The sequence below is a fragment of the Lissotriton helveticus genome, chromosome 8 (assembly GCF_964261635.1).
Source record: "Lissotriton helveticus chromosome 8, aLisHel1.1, whole genome shotgun sequence".
In the NCBI taxonomy this organism is placed as follows: Eukaryota; Metazoa; Chordata; class Amphibia; order Caudata; family Salamandridae; genus Lissotriton; species Lissotriton helveticus.
This window is the reverse complement of record NC_136069.1, coordinates 852,388,913-852,416,460: the sequence shown is the minus strand read 5'-3', so window position 1 is coordinate 852,416,460 and position 27,548 is coordinate 852,388,913. Positions and strand designations below refer to the sequence as shown.

Here is a 27,548-nt window from a genome sequence, read left to right as displayed (position 1 = left end):
AAGCTGGAAGCATCGAGAAGAAGCGTGTCGCAGCCACAGCTGTTGCCGTCACATCACCGGAGAAGCATGTCACCGCCGCCGAGGTTGCCGCCACATCACCAGAAAAGCATGCCTTCGTCAAAGCTATTACCCGATGCATCACTGGAGAAGCGTGTTGCCGCCGCAAGGTCGCCATTGCATCACCGGAGTAGCGTGTCACCAGGCCTGTCGCAGCTCGAAAGCTACAGAGTTCGCCACATGGCTGCGGGGCGTGCATGTATCATCTTCACGTTGTCGCATCAAGGGCGCCATCTTATCGCATCGCACTGAATCGTCGCATCGCATCGAGGTGCCATCTTGTCGCATCTGAACCGGAACGTATCAGTAGAATCTACGCATCACTTCCTCTCCGGTAAGGACCGAGATGCATCCCCCTATTCTGCGCAAGCATTGAGGCGCGATGCATCATCTCCCCAAAAGGAAGGAACCAACGCATCTCCCTTCCTGCGAACCTTTTGTTTGTTTTGTTGCGATACGCATCCAGGTAATTTTGTGAGAACTTTGTTGCATTAATCATCAACTTGAATTAGGTAACTTCTACCATCTTTAAGTCTATTTTAAGTCCAGTATTGTGGATTTTTTTTGTTTGTGGTCTTGTGTTAAGTCTATATAAAGAATACTTATTTTTATAAAACCTTTGTGGTGTCCATCTGTAATGTTTTCACTGTATTACCTTGTGTATTCACAAATGCTTAACACACTGCCTCTGAGATAAGCCTGTCTGCTCGTGCCAAGCTACCAAGGGGGTGAGTAGGGGTTATCCAGGAATGTAATCCCCTTTCCCTGACTTAGAAGCAAGGATCCCTATTTGGTCAAAGGTGTATACCATTGCCAACTAAGACCCCCAGTTCTAACAAACACCTGCTTGCTTTTATTTTCTATTATATGACTGTGGCTGTCGCAAATCTGTATGTTGTTCTACGACACCTTAACCTGCTTAGATATTTTACTTTGCCTATTGTACTAATGTACTTATTGCATTTACATAGGCTTTGCGTTTTAACTTGATTTATTGGTAATCCAAATAAAACCCATTAAATATATTAATTGATTCTTGATCCTCCTTGTGGAGTCTCATGGGCTTCACAAGTTAAATTATATTGTTGATGTTTTCTCCCTTTCAATACTTCATGCCAGCTATAACGATCCAATACATTTATGAGTACAATCTTCAATGACTGGCCTAAAAGAGAAAACATTTGTAAGGCCCAGGGCGCTTCAGCAAGATGGTAGCTTGTCAGATGGTTAGCTACTGAACCAAAGGGAGTTTGTGCATCTCTTGGAGATTTTTTAGACTTGCCCAAACCCAGCCCCAACCCTTAGGGCCCATGTCCCGGTTAGGAAGAGCAGCGTAGTCCCAGCAGTTCGTAAAAGAGTTGTAATAGGGGAGGAGTGAGTATTAATAGGGTTGCACATTGTAATTGTTAATGTCAAGTTTGCAGTATTTTGTTGAGATTGTGTGGTGTGATGCGATGATGATTTAGTTGTGGTATAGACGGGAATACACTCAATGTTGAGAAGTTTAAGTTGTTCTCAAGCTTGACATAGCCTAATATCCTGAGACAGATAAGTGTAGAATACACTGTATTGTAATTTGTCTGCTAAGTCTGGTGGGGCTAGACCCAAGATGTTGTTGGCTGCACAACTTAGAGTGGGATTTAATCTTTGTGTGAGAGTAGTGTATGGTTGGTGTAGGGAATCCTATGCAAACAAGGAGAACCTGCTCTGATCTGGGTGATTCCAGCTGGTCAAGATTTCACTCGCGTGTGTTTCTGATTAGGTCGGAAAGTATCGCTCCAAACCATTTCTTGTGTGATTGAAAAGTTATTTCTTGAAATTGCTTTGAGTGTTGTTTTGCATGTTTAGTATTTAGAAGAGAGTACATTTGTGAAAATTGTAAAGAAGGATGAACCACTTTGAGGAGTAGGAACTATGTCATAGTTTGCCGTACTGAGATGAATTTGTTGACATTTGTGCTGTGCTGTCATTGCTTGATACACCACTAAGTATTGCTCTGCCATTGGTTGTTGACGTTGAATGAGAATTATGGGTACAGAAATTATTTACTGGATCGAGACAAGAACTTTAGATGTGACGGTTAATATTATTGTTGGGAAATGAAATTCTTCAAGGGGATGTGAGATCTGTTTAGAAGAGACGTGAGAGTCTTTGTTAGAAAAGGAGAAGAAGCTCAGCCAGAAGGCATATCAGGTCATCATATGGTTATAAATGTGGGGTTCCACACGTGCATCTGGTTGAGTCGATGGAGTAATGTCAGAAATGGGGTCTCTAGTTGTCAAAGGTATGCACTCTGTCCAAGTAGAGACCACCACTCTAGCCAGGGAAAGTTAGATACACACCCTTAATTTAACCTGTGCTCAACCACTGGCTAGTGGTGTGGTGAGCAAAATAACGATGGATTAAACCCAGATCTGTGACTGGGGGTGAATGTTTTGCCATTGTGCAACATTCTGTCCATCAATTGTTGTTTTTGCATTCGTCACCCCAAGTGGGACGGGTATGCTCAGACGTGAGTCCCGTGGTCTCCATGCAACTGGAATCAAGCTATCCTGGCTGATGATGGCTGAAAGCTAGAAACCGGTCCTAGGATGCTTGATTCCAGTCCAGGGAAGAAATGGCTTGGCAGTTCGGGTTGGACTGTTCCCATGAGGCACAGAGTCAAGACTGATTTGCATATGGCCATGTCTGAACTGGGGTGGTGTGGTGAGCAAAATAACGATGGATTAAACCCAGATCTGTGACTGGGGGTGAATGTTTTGCCATTGTGCAACATTCCGTCCATCAATTGTTGTTTTTGCATCTGGCTAGTACAGAGCAGTCAGGCTTAACTTAAGGGGCAATGTGTAAAGTATTCGTGCAACACTTATTACAGTAAAAAAAACACCACAAATAAAATCTGCACTAGGTTAGAGATATAGAGCCCAATCTAATGGACAAAACAAGACCAAAACGACAAAAATTTAATAAGTAGCACCGGAGTTATGAATGTATGTCTTGGAATATTGTACTTAAAGTCATAAAGCTCCAACCTTGACTATCTGGTCATGCTGGACCAGGTCAACTCTGAAAAGTAAAGCCAACCGCGATGGAACATGGGTCAGACACAGAAGCCACGCAGGCCCAGCTGAAACAGTTCCATCTCTGACCAAATATGTAGACATTAAGGAGCAGCTGGGAGGAGCGGAGGAGGCGATGCGTCATCGTCGATCCGAAGGATTGTTGGTGATGCGTCAAATCCGAGTTACGCAGTCGGTAGTGCGTCGCCATCGAGCTCTGGGTAATTTAGGCAATGCGTTGTTGTTGAGCCACGCATTCAGGTCCCATGTTGTCCTAAAGCTCCAGGCATTGAAGGCAAAGCATTGTTGCAGGGATGCACTGTTGACACATTGGAGTTCTCGCGGTGTCAATACATCGACGTTGAAGGCAAATGTCTCAGTTATGACCTGCAATGGCAGGCCTGAGGCATGTTTTAAAGGGCTACTGATGTGGGTGGCACAATCAGTGCTACAGACCCACTAGTAGCACTTAATTTACAGACACTGGGCACATGTAGTACACTTAACTAGGGACTTATAAGTAAATTAAATACGCCAAATGTGGATAAACCAATGCTACCATATTTTTAGGGAAAGAGCAACTGAATTTTGGCATTGGTCAGCATTGGTGAAGTGTACAGAACTCTAAAGCCAGAAAAATGAAGTCAACACAACAGGAGGTCAGAGGGCAAAAATTCAGAGAGAAAACATGCCAAGGATGCCAGATCTAACACATATGATCACTGAAAAAGAAGGTGCCTTGATGTTTGCACGCTATGGCAAATTTAATTTGAGAATTATTGAAAATTTGAGAAGGATATTATATGAGATGAGGCCACCTCCTAGACCTCCACAATTCAAAGCCCTTAATGGTTGGCGACATATAGCTCATACCTGAGAGAAAGAGAAATATCAGGATAGATACAAAAAGGTGGTACATACCTGTTCTAAAGCTAGGAGGGATGCAGGACATCAAAGATGGAGAACTGTCATGATTGAAGGAGCTAGATTATACCCTGCATGAATGAGTGAGGATCTTCAGAAAGCGAAAGATAAGAAGAAAAAAAGGATAAGGTAGAAAGTGCAGAGGGAACAGACAAGGATAGTGATAGCCATTCTGATGATGAATTTTTGGAAATGTTATTGTCAACCCGTCCACCACCATATAATGAGAAGCAACCTGCAGGAATGAATGGTGCTATTACCGGTGGACCCAGAAGGACACAACACCCCAGCAAATAGAAGTGAGAATCCGATGGGAGAGAGTTCATGATTGCAATACCTGTTCTGGTTCATATTGGTCCCTCAATTCATTTGTACAACTATGAGTCTTCAAGAACCACAACACATGCTTTGATGGTTTACTGGAGTAAATATGTCAACTAATGTTCCTTTTGTTGTCAAATGGGGAGATTTGGACAGAATTCATTTGGTTCCAAATATGGCGACCTCAACATATGTTGCTCCTTAACCATCAATAGTAAATCAGACAGGACAGACCCCTGGGGGAGAGGGGTGCCTTCTTAGAGGTCACAAATGTATCACACGTCAAGTTTGGAATTCACCTCAGTATATCACAAGCAGTAGTCCCTAAGTAGTGGTTACGCCAAATACTTCAGAAGTCCAAAATGGTATTCATTCGCAGGGATTAGAGGATTTGATCAGATTTTTTAATGGGTCTCCACAAGAAGCTGAGAGTTCAGGATTGAGCAGAAACATTCAATCTCTGGGAGGGGAGAATGCAATAGATGTGGTCAAATTAAAGTTAGAATTGGATTATATGATTTCAGGGTATCTTTATTTTACTAGATTGGATACCTATCGAGAGAATGGGCGCATATACATGTGTAAATATGTTACCAAACATGCAGGACGAGCTCATAATACATTGCCTGAATTAGCTCACAAGAATGAGGGAGATTTAAGTAGGACTAAATCCTTGCAGAACAGTTACTATGTATGTTTTTATGAAAATGACATAAACCATATGAGGACATCTGGAATGGAATTACAAATTAGAGAATTAAGTGGTAGCATTTGAAAATGGAATGAATTAGACAAGTGGGAAAGTAGATAGGCAAGGAAAAAGGACCCAAAGAAAGTGAAAAGAGAGCCACCTCCGGTTTCACATATTTGGAAGGTACTTCAATGTTTCCGTTGATGGAAGTGCCTGGTGGAGGTTATGTTCATGTACCATGGAGCAGGAGTGATCTTGCATCATTCACAAATGATTTTCCAAACTGAAAGATAAACCAGTGGAATGGTACACCAATTTTGATCAGTTTGGAAAGATTTTACAGATATTGTAGATAGATTTGAACACCCTTTTTGACATTGCAGTGCCAAGTGATTTATGGGTAGATTCTAATGTAGTTGTACAGTGGATGGAGAAGGAGCCACATAGAAATCGGATATCATGCCCTGTCACCGGTGATCAAAACTTATCAACAGTTAATTACTTTTTTGATAGAAATGATACCTGCGAAGGAAATTGATTGGGTTAAGTTTGACAGAACAACACAAGAGCCTAAAGAGACTGGGCAATCCTTTTATTAGAGATTGTTGCAGGTGTTCAAACAACACAGTGGAATGGAGAATCTTGAATCCAAAGATATGGGAAGTTTTGTGTCCAGATTTCTGATAGGATTGAGACCTGCGGTTAGCACGATGATTCAACAGCATTTGATTGGTTGGCAGAATAAGTCAATTGCTGACATGCTGAGATACTCAAAATATTGCAGTGATGAATTGGAAAGAAAAGAGAAGCTGTTGAAGGAGAAATTGATGTTGGTGCAGATGAATGCAGCACAGAGAGAAAATCAGGATCAACCTTATGTAGGGAATGTCAGTGCTAGTGTCTATCTGCAAGGAGTTCCTATGATGCAAGGTGGAAATGGTTATCCACAACATGGTAGAGGAGGAGATGTCCTGATTTAGCAGAGTACTGAAATTGATGTTGCCACACTAAAGAAAATGAATTCATGTAATGATTTGAGCAAATTATGGTATTGGAAGAGGGAATGTCGTCTAAATCCCAACAGGATAATATTTGATAATTAAGCTCAAAATTCAAGGATTGCAGAGACACAAGTTAATAACACCGCTCATCAAAAAATGGTGCCCAAACCAAGAATCAAAAGTCCTAGTTTGCAATTAACGAGTTCCTCAAGCCCTGAATCCACTGCAAAATGTAAATGTCCCCAGATTAAATTCTAGTCAGGTCCTGAATTTTCAGCAGAACCCCTCCTAGAACCAAAACCTGTTTCAGCAGTTTCCCAAACTGGTGGGTTACGGTTCAGAGCAGTCATTATGATGGTGCCTGAGGGGGAAGATTGCATTCTTGGTGCAGTCTTAGAGGTAGACCAGAGATATCCATTTGTGAGAGTGAGGTGAATAGCCACCCTGTAACATTATTGATTGATACTGGTGCTACCCATTCCATGTTAGAACAGCTGATGTTCCAGACCTACCCCTCCCAGGAAATGGAATCCAAGCTGTATGAGTTTCAAATAAACAAATCACAAATCCATTAACAAGAGAATAGCCTGTTAAAATAATGTTGTTTGAAGAAATACACCAGATCCTAGTGTGTGATTCTAGTTTATGATGTGATTTATTGTGCAAGTTAAATTGCACTATTATTTTCATTCATTTTACACATTATTTCTGTCGTAAACTGTAATAGTCACAGTTTAAATTTACAATACATAACATTTACATATAATACATTCAGGTAAAAAAAAGCATAGTATATCTTTACAAGTATCCAAAATCAGAATCATGAATATTACTATATTAGGGGGGTGCTGTAATTGCACCCCAAAGTGAGTGGCGTTTCAAATGTGTGCTGAAGATGTCACCTTTAAATTAGCAAGTCAAGGGCCAACTGTTGGATTGTACCCTTTGATAACAAATGATTATTTGCCACTGGATCTCAGAGATACAGTGAAGCCTGATACTTTTCAGAAAGAATATTGGCCTTATTAAAGGAGTCGAGCCAGTCCCCATCACTGTCAAACGAAACGCTGAGTACTCGAGGACTCCACAGTACAATTCGACTCCAGAAATGATTGCTGGGCTTACACCAGTGATTGAGTCAATGATACAACAAGGCATTTTGAAGGAGCTAATGGGAAGCCTGTGTAAATCGCCTATTATAGGCTTGTAGCAGTCTAGTAGTGCATGACCTCAGAATGATTGGTTCCGAATTCAGCTGTGATTTTATTTAAAATTTAATGTGAAGCTGAGTGATTCATTGTGATTGATTAGTGTCAGGCCTTTTTCTCTGTTCACTTGCATGAAGACAGACACTACCTTTTCACCTTCCAGCTCCAAAACTCGAGCGGCAGAAAACTACAGCTCGCACTGTGCAAGATGCCGTTTTCAATGATTGCACAGTGCCGGATGCTTGTTCGCACTGTGCAATCATTGAAAATGCATCTTGCACAGTGCGAACATGCTACTACGCAGCTCGCGTAGTGCTACGTGAAGTTCTCGTAGTGCGAAGTGCACTTCACGTAGCTTTGCGTACCGCTACTTCGCGAACTACGCCCACCCTTAATTTTCACTAAAATCTGATATTAACATTGGTCAGATATTTGTAGTTGATAGGATTCTGATTTGATGTGTATTTTATAGTTCTTTTTTGTATGGTATGTTTAAGAGTATAATTGATGAGAATGTAAGCTGGGAATGTTGAGATGATGGTCTTGTCTAGGGGTGTTTCTAATATTAATGCTTTTTCTTATTAATGTTGTTCTAATGTATTGCACAATGTTTAACTGATGTTCAATAATGCCTTTATGATATATATACAAAAGAACTGCAAAAAGACAATTTTGATATGTATAATATATAATAATCTATGTAAAAAAAATACTAAAGAAGTAACCACGTATAAAGAATTCTTTGCTTATGGGGAAAATTTCAATTTTGTGAGTACTTACCACAGCTAAAATAACGATAGGTCAGATAAGGGGTATGTTTTTTTTTACCTTTTTGGATGAGGCCAATTCCAACCTTTTATTAAAAACAGCTAATACTTGGGAGGAGGTTTAGAGATTACAGAAGGAAGTGTAAGAATCAGAACAACAAAGTTGGGTCAGAGCAGGCTGTGTCATAAGAAATGATGACATTTGGGTTTCAACAGATGAAAAACCTGTGTTGCCAGATAGCTTGTTTTTTATAATCGCTAGACGTTTGCATGGTCCACTTAGGTAGGGAGAGATCCCATGGTCAGGCTGTTTTGACAGACATGGTTGAGCCCCAGATTTAGGATAACGGCTGAAGGATTGTGCCACAGATGCGATGTGTGTTAGCAGGTGAACATAGGAAAAATAACCACAGTGACACTGAGCCACATAGGATGATCAGATGGAAAATTCAACAGGAAGCAGTTGGACTTTGTCGAGATGCCTGTGTGCAATGGGCTGAGATATGTCCTTGTGACTGTTTGGATCTATTCAAATTGGGTTGAAGCTTACCCGACAAGAAGAAATTACAGTCTCACAGAGGCTACGTTGATGTTGAAAGAACTGATGCCCAGGTTTGTTTTCCCAACTTTGCTGGAGTCCGACCAAGGGACTCATTTCAATAATGAGATCCTGAAAATGTTATTTGCAGCATTTCAAGTGGAGCAAAGACTACATTGCAGTTAGCAACCTGAAGCTTCCAGTAGAGTAGAGCAGGTCAATGGTACTTTAAAATCCTGACTGGTTAACGTGTGTACTTCAACATCTCTGAAGTGGCCGGATGCTTTGCCACTTGTGTTAATGAGTCTTTGCAGCATTTCTAATTGAAGGACAGGAACATCCACCCTTGAGATCCTCATGGGTAGAGCAATGAGACAGCTGTGCCTGCAAATGCGCTTGTGAACATTACAGATGACATGATTCACGATTACTGCATAGAACTAGCTGACCGTGCATTCTGTGTCTCATCATGTTGGATCTGCTACCGCCTCACCACATCAGGAGCAGTGCCATAATCTTAGTCCCAGCGACTGGGTCCTAGTGAAAAAACATGCCCGAAAAACATGTCTGTAGCCTTGATGGCATGGTCTTTACCAAGTAATCCTCATTACGAACGCTGCTGTTAAATGTTGGGAGGTCTCCCCAACTGGATTCACGCAGCCCACACTCGAACAGTAGAGTGTCCCCTCAATGATGTGACAGCACGTCTCCCAAAGTGCAAGCTGCAACCAAGGGTCAGCAGGAGGAAGTTGAGCGAGTCACAGAGAATCAGCAAGAGCCTGAAAAAGCACATGCTTAGCCTGAGGGGACTCTCAATGAGTCAGCATTTGAGATTGAGACAGGAGGGTCTCTGCCCCTGGCACTGACTGAGCCAGATTCAGACCCTGAAGAAGGGCCTAGTGCTGTTGTATGTTGAGTGACAGCTAGAGATTGTTGGCCAAGAGGCAGAAGAGAGAGAGAGACTGAGATTGCCTACAGAACATGTTCCCCGCACTATCGCAAGGGATACTGAGGATTCTGGTCTGAGTGACAGTGAAGATGAAAGGTCTGTGCTCAGGAGGTGAAAGAGAGCTTGAGTACCCTGTCAGATGTACTCATCCCCTGAATGCACATACTTTGCTGCAAATGACCAGGAGAAAGCTTTGGGACTTCGAAAATAAAAGTGCAATTCCAGTTGAATCTCTGTTAATTTAGACTTGTGCTGAACTGCGTCTAGATTTTACTTTGCCAGATTACCACGAATTATAAATAGTTTGATTTCTAGACTGAACTTTGAGATGCACTTTCGAATATAGACAATTAAATAGACTTTGTTAAAAGAAGTAAGAAGACTATCTTGGCCCTGGGATGCGGAAGGAGAATAAGGGTGTCATTTTAGAAGAAAACGAAGTAGGGTTAAGGAAGAATCATGAAGACTTGTAAATTATTGTATCACCCAATTTATGAACTTTGTTTTGTTATCTCCATAAGTAAAAGCACACTGAAGAAAACTCTTTGCTGCAACTCTCTGCTTAATGGTCTGATTCTAGAGGAGTCTTGGAAACTGACAATCATAATAAGCGTAGGTTCATAAAACAGCTGTAATATAGTACTAATCATTTTACTTGTAGGAATATGCTCACTTGTGAGTCCTACCTCAGTTGAGATTAAATCCCGAGCTACCCCTAGAACCCCGCTTCCTACTGATAATAGTATACACACACCTGATCTTAAAGCGTTGCATGTAGATTCATCAAGAAAAGATTTTCGGTCAAACGCTTATTTTAAATTGCTTTATGAATCCATTAACATTAGGGATGCAAAGAACTGTTACATTTGTACATTTACAGGCACCATCTGCAGATGGCATCATGTACCATCATATTCCTCTTACATATAGTGTTACTTATAGTTTTTAATTGCATCTTTTGAATGGAAAGGATCATTTTAAATATTATCTTTCAAATTATGATGTTGTTTTCTCAGAAATTCCCTTGTTTAAACATTTAAATCATCACCTCAAATTCAAAGAGATGGAGACAGTTGATAGCCTTTTCAAACCCACAATGACATTAGATATTGCTTATACCCAGAAGAACAACCTGACTTGTTCATTGATAGATGTTTAGAAGAATATTTTAGATTTAGTTAAAGACAGGAGGAGAGCAACGGATGCTAGATCAAAATCAGGAAAATATCAGAAGTAAAAAAACAAATGGGCTAAAGAAAAAGTAGAGCACCAAGAGTTTGGAAACATGGCTGCAATGACACTAGATAGAAAACACAAAGGGAAATTATGTGCGTCAGAGGTAAATCAGTAACACATACTAAATGTATGAGAAATGTGACTGTGATTGTCATTTTTGAAAATGGAGGAAATTTGCCATTATTCATGGGAGGTCAGGATCCTGTTATTCCTGGAGTTTGCTATGTTTGTGGAGATCATGCTTACTATACATTACCCTGAGGTTGGTGTGGTTCATGTTATTTAGGAGCAGCCTTCCCAATGATTTATCACATTCTGCAGCACACATAGAAAGAGGACAACACCTCTTGTCAATATTTTTGTGCAGAAGCAAGCATCCATATATTGCAGACACCCTTGCACCATGGCGCAAGGGTGCCTGCATTGGTGCATGGCAACCCATTGTGCACCAGGGCAGGGGAAAAGGACACGAATGTGCCATTATCTTGTAGATACAGTGCATTCCTGCCCTTTTCATTTGACGCATGGCAGCACTGCAGGAAGGCTTGCTGCACTTCCGTACATCAAGATATTGTAAATGAGGCCCTAGGAACCTTAGTAGATTATCCTATCTTTGATCCATGTATGAGTAGAGAAGAGAAGTTCCTCTATGGAACACCTGTTTGCTCTTATTTGCTATTATATGACTGTGGCTGTCACAATCCTCTATGTTGCTCTACAGCACCTCAACCAGCTGAGATATTTTACTTTGCCTATTATACTAATGTACTTATTGCATTTACAATTTCTGACTGGATTGATTGTTAATCCAAATAGACCCTTTAAATATATTTATGGAATTCCGGTCCTCCTTATGGAGTCACATGGGTTTTGCAATTACATTATATTGTTGATGTTTTCTCCCTTTCAGTGCTTCATGCCAGCTATACAGATCCAAGAAATTTATGAGCACAATGTTCAATATCTGGACAGAAAGAGACAACATTTGTAAGTCCCAGGGCGCTCCATCATCTCTGTACAACATAACATTGCCAGGGAAAATGAGATCTTGTTTTAAAATCCCTGGGTGGGAAGGTGATAATCTGATTGTCTCCTCTTGGGGCCTGAGCAAGGGACTCAGGGGCATACTCACAAGGAGCTATCGCGGAATTAACAGCACTTTATCGCAGCCAAAGTTGTGATAAATTTACCCCACCAATCACAGCACCAGTTTTCCCGCATTAGCAGCCGCAAAAAACATCGCCACAGGGGACCCCCACAACTATCGCTAATGAGTTGCAGAGTAGGCGTTCCCGTGAAAAGCCGCGATAACACCACACCTCAACGTTCACAACAACGAGCCAGATCTGCAATAAGAATACGAAACACACGATAAGGCGCGTTAGCAGCAGGAAATTTACACCTGCTCTGACCTGGTGTAAAGTCGGACCATAGCCTGCACCACAAAAGGGAGCTCAGCCCAGAGCCATGCCTGAAGACAAACAAAAGCCAAGGAGCTATTGATCATGCAGCTCAGACACCCAAAAGGGCCACAACACCCCCCAGCAGCCCCCCCGGACCACCAAAGAGGCAGCACAGACAAAGACAACGGCCCACCAGGAAACCCACCTGCCTCACAGTCACAGCTCCTGACAATGTCACTGTCCACCACAGGCTGAAAGGGACAACCAACCTACACATCCTGGCCATCATCACCCAAAAGGCAAACTGCACCAACACAGCGGACAACCAACATCCCACCCCACACCAAGCCGCTGGTCGTGCTGCACCTGTTGGCCCCTGGCACACCCCAACCAACACCTGCCAGAGTCGGCGGAGTCTCACAGTCCGCCACATCCAAATCCCCCACACCTGTCATGGACATCACCATCACCCAGGCACCCCAGGCCACTTATGGCCAATACAATGCACATGAACCGCTGGAGACCAAGCAAGGACCATTTGCCATAGCCGGATGCACACACGTGTTGGGGGCAATACACTGCACACATGTTCCACCTGTGCCCCCTGGTGACACAGCACACAATCAGCGCAACAGTAAGCACATGTCACACATCTATGTGCAGGCAACATCAGATTCAGAACACCGTGGGACCTACACCAATGTTGCATCCAAATACACAGCCAGTGTGCATGATCCCTTCTCCTTCCGACATTCCATCTGCAACCAGCCTTCCCAGGATGGTACCCAGGGAAATGCACAGCTCCTTGGCAAGTTCCCAATTAACACTCCACTCACCTCAACTCCACAACCATGCAATCCACAAATCTGGCAATGCACATGTCACAAGTTCACAACCAACATGCACGACAACAACATGCCCACCCACCAGACACGATTGAACAACTTACAGTGGTAACCTGGGCAAGCCGTGAACATGACCAATCAACGTCAATGGCAATTCAGCCACACAATAGACAAATGTGGAGAGAGTAGGCAAGCAGTCATGTGTGAAGGATGCAGTAGAACCATGATTGGGGAAAGTACACAATGCCAAGAGTTGTGGCTAAGTGCTGGACAGACCGCATTATGCAGAACACACCCCTAGCCATGGCGATATACACCTCTGGTGTATGGAGTATAGTAGACAGTGGACGCAACCATGTCACCCCAGCCAGTGGGTGTCCTTGCAGAAATGTTGCCTGTTATACCCCCGTAAGCATGAGCAGAGTGGGATGGGCCAGTGACGCCAGGCCAGCGTAGGGGTGTGAATAAAAAGCACATAGCCCTGGGCGGGGTCCTCTTCCCGAAAGCACATCATCCCTTCCAGGGTGGCGCCTCCCACCCCGCCACGAGGTCAATGCCATCCTCATTAGTGGAGTAGCCTGAGATCCTGTGCGCCTGCCGTACCCTGGCACCCTGGAGCACGAACCCGTCAGGGCCAACCCTGCTAATCCAGGCCACACTGATCAGCATCAGACACAGGCGACGTGCCAGTGTAACCTCCAAGCCCGAGGGCCATGACCCGGACAGCTTTTCAGACCACCCCTGTACCCCCGACGTTGTCCCACATTACTCCTTTCTCATTTACATATTCTACTGGTGTCCTCTGCAGCCCAGTGAGTCCCATATGTGAAAGCTTGTCCTGGCTAATGTATGGCAGTGACCCCAAATCCGGGCCAGCGGCCACAGCACCAGACCCCCTTCGATCACTGAGGCATAGTTCCATATGCGCATCTTGTGACATGTGCTGCCACAAACCCTGTTCAATGCCAGCTGGCGACACATGCTGCGACAAACCCTGTTCAATGCCAGCCGGCAAAACGTGCTGCCACAAACCCTGTTGAACGCCAGCAGGCGACACGTGCTGCCACAAACCCTGTTCAACGCCTACCGGCGACATGTGCTGCCACAAACCCTGTTCAATACCAGCCAGCAACACGTGGATGAGGGACCGGGACTACCCTGCAGACCAGTAGGTCTCACATTCAGCATCTAGTCGAGATTCAAGAATGGCAGAGTCCACACCAGTGGTCGCACGGAGAGGTGTGAGAGGAAGATGAGGCTCAGTCTGGACGTATGCCGGGTCACAGTCATGGAGGTGACCGAACACGTGGTGCCACTGCTAAGTGCTTTAAGTTTTGCAAACAACAACAACAACTGCCCTGCCCCAACTGACAGTAATGAAGGCTGGCACCTGCTTGTCTGCTCCCTTTCCTTTTTGTTGCAATGTAAAATTTTTTTAACAGGATGCAATGGCATACTTTTAACTATTCTGTGACTGTCAGAGCAGGGTCACACAATAGTTGCAAGTAGGCAACCGGATTCTGGAGGGCCCCTTCAGGAAGCACTACAGGGAAATGGTTACAAATGATGAGCTCGAACTTTTGCACCTGCTCGTTGGTTTTGCTTTTGCAAAACTCGCTTTTCGGTAATTTCGCCCTATTCGCGAGGCGCGGCGTCGTGCGAAATCGACCGTGGAAGCCGCGAACGCAGGGGGGTGGGGGGGTGGGTGGCGGTCAGGCAGCTGTGCGCCTCGCAAAAGTGCCTGCGTGAAATCTACAAGATTTAACGCAGGCACTTCCGCGACGCTGCTACGTCAATTCTTTATGCCTGCTTGCTTGAAGCAGGCGTAAGGACTGATGTGGTATGTTGAGTATTGGGCAGCCCTGAGCATTGCTAGAGTTGCATCGCGCCTGCGACGCGACTCTAGAGATGCGCCCCTCTTTCGTCACGAGATGCGTCACGCATCTGCCTACCCTTGTGCCAGGGTTTGCCGCATTGTAATTGCGGCGCATCTGCCGTGACGCAAGGTTAGTTTTGCGTTACGCATTTGTTCTGGTGCACCTCTGAGTAGAGGCTCAGGTGCAGTTCTTCCTTTGTAGCCCTCTTTTTGGCTGAAATAGTTGGTTCTTGTTCTTTCTAAATGTTTGATTTGGTTGACAAGGACATCGACAAGCAGCAATCATCAATGTTTTCTGTTCTTTTTTTCATGTTGTACGTCAGGTCCGCCCAGGGGCAAGCGGACGGAAAAGGAGGATGCTGTGGCTCCAAAGGAGGAGGATGCAGGCCAGGGCGGCGAGTGCTCCTTTGCTGGCCCCAGTAAGTTTTCATTTAAATATAGAGGACCTATTGTTGTCCAACCGTTCCTAATTTAATTTTTTTGAGATAGTGTTTAGATAGGAGCAAAATCCATAATACTACTGTTGCAGGGACAATTCTCCACAAACCGAACTATGGACACCAAAAACCAGAGTAATAATATTTCAGATTGGCGTGTTTGGCACACTGTATAAACCTGGTAGTGTCAGCGGCACGGACTCCTCCTTGCAAAAATTGCAAAACCTTTCGCTCAGTCACTCGAGTCTGGAGGACCAAAAACCACAGAGTCTATTCAAGTTTAAAAGCTTTATTAAAAGTAAACACATATATTAAAATAAAGTTAGCTGGAAATGGAAAAGTGCTTGGTGCTGAGTTGATGAGTAATGGAACACATTTCTTGTGGTCGAGCCGAGCTTTCACCTGGTTTGAAGTTGATGTTGCTCTTGTCCTTAGAAGTCCAGCTTCTGTCTGTTCAGAGAAAAATGGTGTGTGTTAAAATTAAGCAAGCATTCATCAATTGTGACAAAAAAGTGCAGCAAGACAACAGCCTTCCTTGGAAGGAGGGACATTTTTACTTTAGACTAGAGTAGACAGTCAATTACTTTTTCTGTTGTTTTCACATTTCTTCATTCCTAGACCAAATACTAGTGAGTGGTGTAATCTAACATTCTTAAATCTACTTTGTAGGTGGAACATCTGGTGGCGGGGTCAGCTCGGATGTGGTGGTGGTGATAGACTCCGAGGACAGCTCTGGGGAGGAGGCGGCGCAAGAACAGACTGTGAGGAAGCAGACAGTGGTGGTGGCGGGTACAGGTAAGCTGGATCATGGTACTATCTGACTCTTAGATAGCATATAATGTGTATCTACAGAGAGTAGACGGTCACTGGATGAACTACGAGCATACTATGAAATGTTTCCAGGGGGGGGTGCAACATCATCACCATCTCCTGAGTCCTACTCCTGACATGATTGAGCACAAGTATTAAATACATTTTTTTTAAATCTAACACGACATAGAGCTTAAATAAACAAAGAACCCCATAGGGAGAAGAGAAAAATCTTGTGCGGCACCACAGCAGACGACCTGGCAACTAAATTAAAACAGAGGGAAAACAAAAAATGCCAGAAAAAAAAAATTCAATCTAAATCAGGAGGATGTGGTTATAGAGCATGGGTCCTCACAAACTTTCTCTCGGGGCCAAATTGATAGTGTGGTTTGTGGCCAAGGGCCGCATCGAAGGGGGCAGGGTCAGTGGGGGAGGGGGGTGGATCTAGAGCAACAACAAAAAAATATGACCATGAAATTGAACTCATGCCCCTGCAGCGGATGCCTTCGTCCACTGAGCCACCAGACCTGGCATACACATTACACACACCTTTCTTTCTCTCTCCCCCTCCCTCTCTCTCTGTCTCCCTCCCTCATCCTCCCTCTGTCACCCTCTGGCTCCCTCCCTCTCTCTCTCTCTCTCTCCTTCTGTCTTCCTCTCTCTCTGTCTCTGCCTCTATCTGTCTGTCGGTCCCAGCCTGCTGTAATTACCATATTGTAATTTGTCACTGGGCCAGCACTGGATGGACCTGCGATCCAGGGGGGGGGGGCAATCGCGCCCTCTCTTGCCCATCCCTGCGGACGCCCATGATATTGGCCTGAATAGTTTCTTTTGTACTGTGCTGGCTAGTTGCTAGTTGTACTGTGACACAACTTCCTGCTGAATCATTTTGTGTTAATCATATTCTTAAAGAGCATTGGTTACAGATTATGTCTTTCTTTCTTCATATAGTTGGTCATACTAAAACAACAAAACCAACAAGGAGTATGCAGGCTGTACTGGCCCGGCAACGGAGGCTGGATGCAACTGTTGCCCAATATCGGCGGCTGGTGGAACTGGAGGGGGACGACACGCAGTCCAGTACTTCGAATGTGACATCTGCATCCTCCTCCGTGACCCCACGTTCTGCCGGTCAGCGCAGTGCTCCAGCCAAACGGAGCCGTGCTGGCAGACGCCACCGCCGAGCAGCAAAGGCTGCACCTCACAGTACTGTAAAGGCTCGCTTGCGCCGTGCAATCCGCAGAGTGTCGGACCTGGAGGCGGAGGTCCGGAAATGGAAAGAATATCAGAATTTGTTGGAGGGCCTCCGTTTAGATCACGCCACCCTCCGGGAGCAGTATGATGCCCTGGCCCTAAGGCATGATGCCCTGGAGGCCAAAGTCAACACCATGCATCCCTAGAGTGTCCCTTGCCCCTTTTTTAGAGACTTTTGGGGGGTGGGAATTGGGAGTTGGGTTTTTTGGGGACTTTTGAGGGACTATTTATTTGTTGGGGTTTGGGAGGGTCTTGCGGGAGATTATTTTGTTAGGGATATAAAAATATACTTTTTCAAACTTTATCTGAGCATATCTTTTTTTTTTTACTACTTTTGAGCCTGGTGGGTGGTGGTTTTGCAGTAAGTTCGTTTTACTGAACACTGTCATCGTGTTGGTTCACGTGTAATTGGCCAAATGTTTTCCAAAGTAAATGCCTGTCACAGAGTTTGTTAATTGAAGAGTCCTGGGACTTTACTACTAGTACCACTGTCACTCTCTCGCCTCTCCTAATACTCCATTATACTACCTCCCATCCAAACGCTTATCTTACCTGTAATTTGTGTTTGAGGGCTGGCTCCACCTGGAATTCACAGTGTCCTAAAGCGTTCTGCAGCAGGGCCCCAACTGGAGTTTCCCGGCGTGGATTTTCTGCAAAACAAAAGCAATCAACATTAGAAATATGGCAGCGGTGCTCACAGACCCCAAAATCCTAGAAGCCCCACAGACAGCACCCCTAAGACAGGCAAGCGAGCAATAATAACGCCTAAACGTTCACGTGTAATAGGCCAAATGTTTTCCAAAGTAAATGCCTAACCAATTTCATCCCTTAATAGACCTTGCCAGCAATGGCCCAGCCAAGACCCGTAAACCCAAACGCAAAAAAGTCACACTTAGCAAAATGTATTTAAATGAGGACTCACTACTTCCAGGCAGTCCCTCTTTAAGGGACTCGTCAACGTAAGTTTCTTCATTGTGCAGAATCCAGGCATCAGCATTACGGGAAATGGATAGGGTGAGTCTGGAGGAGGAGGATAGACGACCAGGACTGAGTTCTTGTCAACTAACTGTTGTGAACCTGAGGAATGCTGCGGCATCAAAATCAAGACAGTTCTGTTGATGGGCTTGTTGTTTGATTGGGTGATTACAGTTTTGTTGTGAATGTGATGAAGCACTTGCTAAAGAAAGAAAGACAGACACACAGGAATAAAAGTGAATAAGGACTAATATTAAAGTTAATGAATCATTGACTCATTTTCAGAACTCGCTGTCAGGGAAGCAGAGCTCGTCCTCAAACTCTGCAAATTGAGTCGGTAGTACTTCTGGTAACTGAGGAGAACTTTCCTCAGGTAGGTCGGTGTCCTCTTCTTCCTGCGTGCATTCTCGTACTTTGTAATCTGGTGGTATGAAGTGCTGGTTCATCTTTATCATGGTGAGCCGCTCCACATTTGCGGGCAAGAGGCGGGACCTTTTGCAAGTCACAATGCCACCAGCAGAACTAAAAACACGTTCTGAAGACACGCTTGCGAGTGGGCAAGACAAGTAATTGATAGCCAGGTTGGTGAGCTCTCGCCATATGTTTCTTTTCCCATGCCAATACGCCAATGGGTCCTCAGTAATATTGACCGCTGTTGAGTCATCCAGATAGGCCTGCACCATTGAAAGGATGTCCTCCCGGATTCCTGTACTTTGCACTTCTGTGTCCTTTCTGGGACAAGGAAACCCTAGCTCACTTAGCCAATCCGCTTCAGACATATCGCCTGGGCCTGGTGCAGATGATACGGTTGCTGGTGTGGTTAACGGCTCAAAGGAAAAGTCACTCACTTCTGCCACAGGCACAGATGCAGAAGTGTTTTTTTGGGACGCCTGATGGCCTGCTGATTCACTAGTAGTACTGTCTTCTCCTACAGTTTCCTTCCGCTCTCTTTCAAAACGAATGGCTGACTGAGCTAGCCAACCTTTGTACTCTGTAACATCTGATGTTTCAAAAGGAATTATTACTTTGCCAAACAATGGCTTTTTGTAACGTGGATACAGAATAGTAGCACAAATGTAGTGCTGTTGTTTCTTGATATTTACAAGCCGTTTATTGCTAACTAGGCGTTGTAATAATCTCTGCGCCAACTCATATGCTTCATTCTTTCCAGCATCTTTTAATTCTGAAGACACCACCTTGACTTGGTGCTTGAGCTTCAGCAACAATGGGATAGCTTTGCTCAAAGAACAGTCCTCCCTGCTGACGTCACGCGTGAAGACCTCAAAAGGACGAAGCATGTCTGTCAGGCTTTTAACTAGCTGCCATTGCTCCACCGCTAGCATCATTTCTGTCGTATCACCACCCAGGTTGTAGAAATACTCATTGACTACTGGAAACAGCTCATGCAGACGCTCAAGCATGTAGAAGGTTGAGTTCCAACGTGTTGCCACCTCCTGGATAAGTGCTTTCACTGGCATTCTACGTACATTTTGCTGGCGCCTCAGCTCCTTTCGGGCCTTAAAAGAATGGTTGAAATGTGTGCATATTCTTCTGCAGATGGTCAGTATTTTGTTGACTGCAAGTTCTTTTTTCAAGAACTTTTGCACGACAAGGTTCATACAGTGCGCCAAACACGGCACTCTGAAATAGTAACCGTTCTCCATGGCCTTAACTACATTGCTGCCATTATCAGTAGAAACATAACCAACCTTGCAATTTCTTGGGGGCAGCCATTGCGAGACCTTTTTGTTAAAGTCATCCAAAATGTTGGCTGCAGTATGACTTTTCTCCATGCCAAACATGGCTAATGTTGCATGTTTACGAGCACCCTTAAAAATCTCGACCAAGTCACCACCTGCATTTATCTGTTTTGCAACCCCTGAAAAAGAGACCCAGTGTGCAGTGATGCACATGTAATCAAGGGCTTGGCAACTGGTCCACATGTCTGTTGTCAGGTGTATAGTGTGAACAGCACTCTTCTGCAAAGCTGCCCCAACCAACTCAAGCACCTCTTTATGTAGTGCTGGAACAGCAACCCTGGCAAAATAGAACCGGCTAGGAACCTTCCATTTAGGGGCCAGTGTTGCCACGAGTTCAAGAAAACACACACCTTCGACAAACGAAAAAGGGAGAAGGTCCACCGCTAGCATTTTAGCCAGCTTAGTGTTATACAGGCGTACAATTGGGTGGTTGCGTTGAAATTGCGCATCTGAAGAGAACATGGCTGAAATGGTGCGCTGGACAAATTTACTGGATGATGCTGATGCCTTCTTCGACCCACTTCTGCTCAGTGTTGACATTTTCCGCATTGGTGTGTCTCCCAGACTCTCAGTATGCCTCCTATGTGTTCCGGAGGGTGTGGTGCTGCCAGGGGTACTGGGTGCAACCGGACAAATGTCTGACGCTTCTTCTACCTCCCCGTCTTCTTCAGATGAAACACCTAGTATGGGTATATTTTGGCCAATTGCCCTTTGGGATTGCTTTCCCTTGATGTTTGCTAGGTGCGCAAACCATTCGACAGCGTGCCTTCTTTTAAGATGACCTATCTGGCCTCCGGTTCCATAGTTGGTACCAGTCTTACCACGGCTAACTCTAGTCTTACAAATGTAACAAACGGCTATGTTATCATACTTTGCATGGACACTAAAAAAGTTCCAAACTGGGGACTGGAAACTTCTGGTTTTGCCGCACGAGATGATACTGCCAATGCCAGATGAAGCAGTGGTGGATGAGCCTTGCAGACATCTACTGGGTTGTGCAATTATTGCAGCAACCCTACTTGAGGGAGTCGAGCTGGATGGAGTCCCCCTCTGGGGAGAAAATATGGGAGCTGTAGGTTTTGTTGAACTTGTTGTACTACTTGACTGCGTTGGTGGTGCTACCAGTGCCACGTCGCCAGGGTCACGCTCAGCATGACGTCGGGATAGGGTATAAATGTCTGTCTGCTGCATGGCCGGTGTGGCTGGAATGACATGTGTGATGACTAGGTCATTGCTGTCATCCTGTTCAACAACATCAGAATGCACCACTTCATCAAGTCCGACGTTCGGATCCATAAGTATGAGCTTTCCGGGGCCCTTCCTTTTAACATTTGATACCTTTTGCAGCTCATGGTGTGCCTCCCTCTCAGACGTCGGAGATGGTTGCCAATCTAGATCCAGATCATCATCTGATGGAGCGGGGCTTGAAGAGGAACTTCTACACACACTCCTTGATATTTTCCTTGGTGGGGAGCTGGGAGAAAATGAATCATCAGGAGGAATGCCTTCGTCTTCCTGACATGATACCCCGGCTCCAAAGTCAATTTCCTCCTGTGCCCCTACTTCTGGAAGAACAACCATTGTGGGCACTTGCACCGCTCCATGCGCCGCTACATGGGCCTCTTCACTGACCTCTACTTGCAACTCTCCATGGACCTCTCCTTCTAGGCCTTCTCCTTCTCGGCCAGCTCCTTCTCGGCCAGCTCCTTCTCGGCCAGCTCCTTCTCGGCCAGCTCCTTCTTGGCCAGCTCCTTCTCGGCCAGCTCCTTGCGCATGTACTTGTGCTTGTACTAGTAGCCCATGCAGTTGTTGTTGCGGCTTTGGTTGTTGAATAGTACTTGTGAGATGAGTTACAACCTGTGTTGATGGTGTGCTGCTACTTTCTTGCGATGAGCCAACATCACTGGTCGTTGGTGATTGAACCACTAAACAGGCTACCTGTGCAGCACTCATGGTGGACCTTTGTTTTTTTCACAAAAATTTAGTGGTCGAGCCACCAGTCTCCTTGGTAAGTGGTGCCACTTGCTTCTTCTTCTCCTTAGTAGAGACATCTTTCTTGCAAGAGGAGCTACGGGCACCTCTTTTTGGAGCCATCTTCTTCAGTTGTCGGAACAACAGGCCGCAGCAGGACTTCTTCCTGGCACTGATGCTCAACGATGATGCGGAGTTATTGACTTTGTGCACCTAAAAGCAAACAAAGACAGAGGAACATCAGTAAATATATGTTGCATATGTAGCGCTTCAATAAATAGTTTGCAAGTAGGCATTTATGAATACACACGTGCACACCACACAATATGGAAATTTCAAAATTAGGAATTGCTAAATGTTTGGGAAACAGGAATTTAACATTGATCCAAGAGAGCACACACAGAGAGGGTTATAGTTTCATGTACCACTGACTCCCCCTGGGCACAATGGGTGAAAGCAAGGCAAAATGGGTGCAGGCCTATGGCACAAAGCTCACTGCCTGCCTTCAAAATGGCCGCTTGACCCCCGTCCACATGGCCAGGACCATGCCTCAAAATGGCCCCCACCAACATAGCCAGCCCCCAACCCCTACTCCAAAAAGTCAAAAAACACAACACCAATCAAATCACCACAATCCAATGCCATCCATCAAGTTTCAGAAGGTTTAGGCTGCCTGCTGGTGGTTTTCTGGTGCAGAATTGCAATTTTTGCAATTTCGCGAGTGCGAGATTGTTGCTTCACGACGCGAACGTGGCGACAAACCAGCAAAATCCGCCAACAGACGGATTCTGGGCCCCCTGGGCATGATAAAATCACAGCACACTGGGTGCAGGCCTATGGCACAAAGCACACAAACTGGCTTAAAAATGGCCCCTAGACCCCCACCCACACGGGACCAGGCAATAAACTGGCCCCCACCCACATAGCAAGCCCCCAACACCACCCCAAAAAGTCGTAAAACACACAAAAATCACAACAATCCAATGCCATCCATGCCCTGGCCAGAATAATGTTAAAATTAAAGAAAACAGTTGTATCATGCATGCACCCATATCTAAGCCTGGTAGTTTTCAATTCATGTGCAGAATTGTAATTTTTACAATTTCGCGAGTGCGAGATTGTTGCTGCGCGGGACGCGAGCAGTGCGAACACAGGCAAAATTTTTTTTTTTAAATCCGATTTTCGAGTAATCCGCGGGAGTTCGAGGCCCCCTGGGCATAATGAAAGCAATCATAGCAGACTGGGTGGGCCTAGGGCACAAAGCACACTGCCTGACTTCAAAATGGCCGATTGACCCCATCCACATGGCCAGGACCTGCAGGACCAAGCCTCAAAATGGCCTCCCACACATAGCCAGCCCCCAAACCCACCCCAAAAAGTCGAAAAACACACACAAAAATCACCACAAACAAACAACATCAACTTATCAACTTACTTGTAAATCAAATTTCTAATCAAAAAGTAATCCAAAAGGCCTCAAAGCCAAATCTCCAGCAGCATCCACAAAAAGTAATCCTTCCCAGTCAAGATCGAATGCAAAGTGGCCAGGAAATGGACTAAGCAATGGGAGGAGCTTGCTGGACAGGAAGAGGAAGTTGGAGACTGGGTCACTTCCTTCACCCCTCCCCAATTGTAATTTTTGTAATTTCGCGAGTGCGAGATTGTTGCTGCCCGCGCCGCGGCTCGCGAGCAGTGCGAACACAAGCAAAAAATCCGCAGCGCGCGGATTTGCGTATTTCCGCCACATCCGCGAGAGTTCGCGGATTGCGGATTTACTGAAAATCCGAAAAATCCGCGAGCGGAACGGATTTTGCGCCCATAGTTAAATTGAATGAGTTAATTCTTGAATCTGTCTATATCCAACACAAACCTTTTTTAATCTTTATGTATGAGTTTAGATGCACTTTTAGAAGCCTTTTAGCAAGTACAACAGTAAATGCTTTACAATCGCTGTTCAATAGTGATATTGGTCAGTATGAGTCAAGTTTTTTGTGTGTTTGTTTGGATTTAGTATCAGGACACTTATCACTTCCTTCCAAGTGTGAGGCATTTCAAAGTTATTTAGATAAATTAGGTTAAACATTTCCATCCAGAATGGGATTATAGTGTTTTGTAACTTCTTGTAAAGTTCTATTTGGATGCCATCTGGCCCTGCAGCTTTCTCACTTTTAAGTTTTTTTTGTTGCTCTGTGATTTATTCTACAGAAATCTATTTTGAGTTGGATTGTTTTTGCTCTTCTGAGAAGACTGGGAGCTGCCAGTTCTTCAATTAGGTTCTTATTTTAGAGATATCAGATTTATTGCTCTGAGTGTATAGATAATCGCACATTGTAAGTAAACATTCTTCCAGATCCTTTGCTTTATTTGATATATTGGCTATACCATCTACTATTAATTGACTCCTATGATTTCTTGTTGTTTCTGCCCTAATTTTCCACACTAACTAAAAGGGCTCTGCTTCTTCCCCGTATTCAAAAAGCCTAAATATTAGCCACTGAATGCACTCGTCCTTTTTCCTTCCCCTGGGATCTGAATGCTTCCTAAATGTGTTCTAGCTTTAGTTTGAGAGTGTATGTGACACCCTTAGGGTGGCCAGTTTGGAGCTCTACCTCAATATGATGTATTTACTGGTCTAAGTCTCTCTCTTTTTGTTGTACTTATTTACTTTGAATATTGATTCACTCAGTATGATCACTTGGATGAATGCCTTAACAGCACCAACAGACCATGACAAACAAATTAGTACCCTTTATTGAAATCAAAATATTCACAACTCTCTCTATTTAACATTTGAGTGATTTAAGAATCCTGTAACAAAGTGTGGTGTATGGTCCACCTACATTGCTCTCTCATATCAGGGAGCTTTATGGTCAAGAAAACTGAGGGTGATCTGAAAGATGCACAGGTATTTTTTTTATCTCCTTCACTTTACCTGACAGAGTATTGGTCAGAAAATATAATCTATTCTAGAGGAATTGCCATGTCATTTACTGAGGAAAGTATATCCTCTTTGAGACCTCATCTTTCTATGACAAATATCACATGGACCAAAGTCTTGTACGAATTCTTTAATGCATTGCTGACGTTTGAGGTATTTATACAATGTTGCCTGATCTATTGAAGACCATATTGAGAAGAGTATTGAAATCCCTCAATCAGAATGGGTTTAGGGAACTCCAAAAGATTTACCACAAGAGTATTTAGAAATGTATTATCATCACAGTTTGGGCCATAGTAGCCATTGCATGTGAAATTTACATTGTTAAATTTCGGATTACGAAATATCCATCTACCCAATCTATCGATCTATTTCATAATCATGAGATCTAACTCTGAATTCTCTTGAATGTTTAGGGCTACTAACTTTGAGGTACCTATGTGGTCTGTGCTTGACAATTGCTATAGCCATCCCTGTTTATCAAATAACACCTTGGATTCAGAATGGATCAAGCTAGTTTCTTGCAGTATAAGATTTTATGGTTCAAAATCTTGACGATACTGCACTGCGGATCTCTTCTTTCTTTTCACTGAAAGGTCTTTCACATTCCATGTTATGAGTCTTATTAGTCTAGTCTTATCATTTTACATCCTATTGAGTAGAGTTGCTGAAATGGGCACAACATCTTTGCCTATCTTCAATAAGCATGAATGACATGGGGAAGATTTTTTATTTTTTCACCCCAATGCTTTCTATCCAGTGTATCCCCAAAGGGAACTCTTCCTTTATTCTCAGGCATGTCTGTATGCCTATCAGAGTTTCCTACCAACTGGGGTGGACCCTATATTGTGCAGAGAAAAAAAAAGATAAATATATATCCATTTACTCCCACCATCCTCCATCCTTTTTAATCATGAAAAGGTGCTACAACGGAGGTAGTATGTGCTCTTTTGAACAGTCTTTATTAATTCATCTGCAGCTTCAGTTTTTTGATTCCTCCGCATTATTCCCACCATAGCTGGGAATCTTAACTGTGCTTTTGTGCCTATCTTTTGGAGTTCCTCCATCCTGTTTCCCAGCTCCCACTGTAGTTGTTCTGTTGTCTTGCATATGTCAGATCTGACGACATAAGTGATGTCCTTACCAGATAGAGTTTGTTTCTTTAAGTGCATACCCAAGGACATGGTCCTTTATTCTGTCAGTATTTCCTGGTTTCTTCTGATTTGGGCTATATTTAAAGGGGTCCCTATGTATTCTCTGAATCTCAGTCTGACCCTTCTGGAACTTTAAGAATTTTCAAATTGCTGAGCCTGAAATTATTTTCCAGTCTCTCATCAGATGATATTTGTAACTATTACTTTTTTACCATGCCCTGGTTAACTTTGTCATACAGACTTCTAATGTTCAAATTGCTGAGCCTGGAATTATTTTCCAGTCTCTCATCAGATGATGTTTGTCACTATTACTTTTTTACCAAGTCCTTGTTAACTTTGTCATACAGACTTCTAATACTTTATCCTTTCAGCCACATCATCTAACTCTGGGATTTTTGTTGCCAATGGGTCATTCTTCTGTAGCCTCCTGTTATGCCCTCTTGCCATTTAATATTTTCTTTTTGGCCAGTTTGATGACCAGTTTGATGTTCAGACTCCGACTCATTAGGGTGTCTGTCTTGTGTGCAATTGTTGATATTAGAATATATCTCAAATGTATTTGAGATCGGAATATCAAGCTGTCTTTCTTGCTTCTAAATCTTTATATGATTCTACAACTGAACCTGTTTCCCCGGTAGGATGTGTGTCTGCGCGCACGTGCATCAGGCACTTCTCCCACGCAGAGGATCATTTCAGGAGCGCACATCAAGAGAAAGACTACCTGAGGTCTTGTTTCTTTGAAAAATGCAGTAGCATGAAAGGAAGATTTCCCTTGGTGTTTGCGATGAAAATGAGAAGGGAATCAGTGAGCAGTACTCCTGCTGCATAACAGCTTTGATGGGACTGCTAGAGGGGGGGTAGTGTAACTTCAGGAGCAAGCAGTAGTTTGCAATGCCGCCTCCTCCTCTGCTGGGGGGAAGTGCATTGTTATGTTAATGCAGCTATCACCTTCCCAAGTTCTTTGGCTCGTTTCAGTATTGCAGTGTGATACTTGCTAGTTTGAAAGCACTTGAAATGGTGTTAGGTGCTGTAAGAGGACCAGACCTGCCAGTGCTCAGACCCAACAGTAATTAAAAAAGGACTTTGAAGCAATTCTCTACTGTGCCCTAAATGTATGCCCTTAAATTTACAAGCAAAATGACTGATCTATTTATCAACAATAACTATTAAAACCCTGAAAGCAATCCATGCTTTCAAAGCAGCCCCTGTCTGCATTGCACATTTTGCTTCAACTTGCATTTCCTGAGAGTATTCCATTTTTCTCGGTGTTGTGTTTCCATAGTTTTTTACACAACATTTCATTCTTGTATAACACATACTGTAATGTGAGTGCCTTCTAGTGACTTGGGTAGTTTCTACGTATGGATAGGTGCT

The 27,548-nt window shown here is 44.0% G+C and overlaps 1 protein-coding gene across 1 annotated transcript in view; it reads left to right on the top strand.

Moving 5' to 3' along the window:
• Positions 1-17,595, top strand: part of LOC144771791 (uncharacterized) — a 65,841-nt gene extending 48,246 nt beyond the window's left edge. The window contains exons 2-4 of the mRNA XM_078656074.1: positions 15,199-15,294; positions 15,982-16,107; positions 17,074-17,595. Coding sequence (XP_078512200.1) covers positions 17,109-17,522 — 414 coding nt within the window. The 5' untranslated portion in view covers positions 15,199-15,294; positions 15,982-16,107; positions 17,074-17,108 and the 3' untranslated portion in view covers positions 17,523-17,595. The remainder of the gene's footprint in view (positions 1-15,198; positions 15,295-15,981; positions 16,108-17,073) is intronic.
• The last annotated feature ends 9,953 nt before the right edge of the window (positions 17,596-27,548 follow it).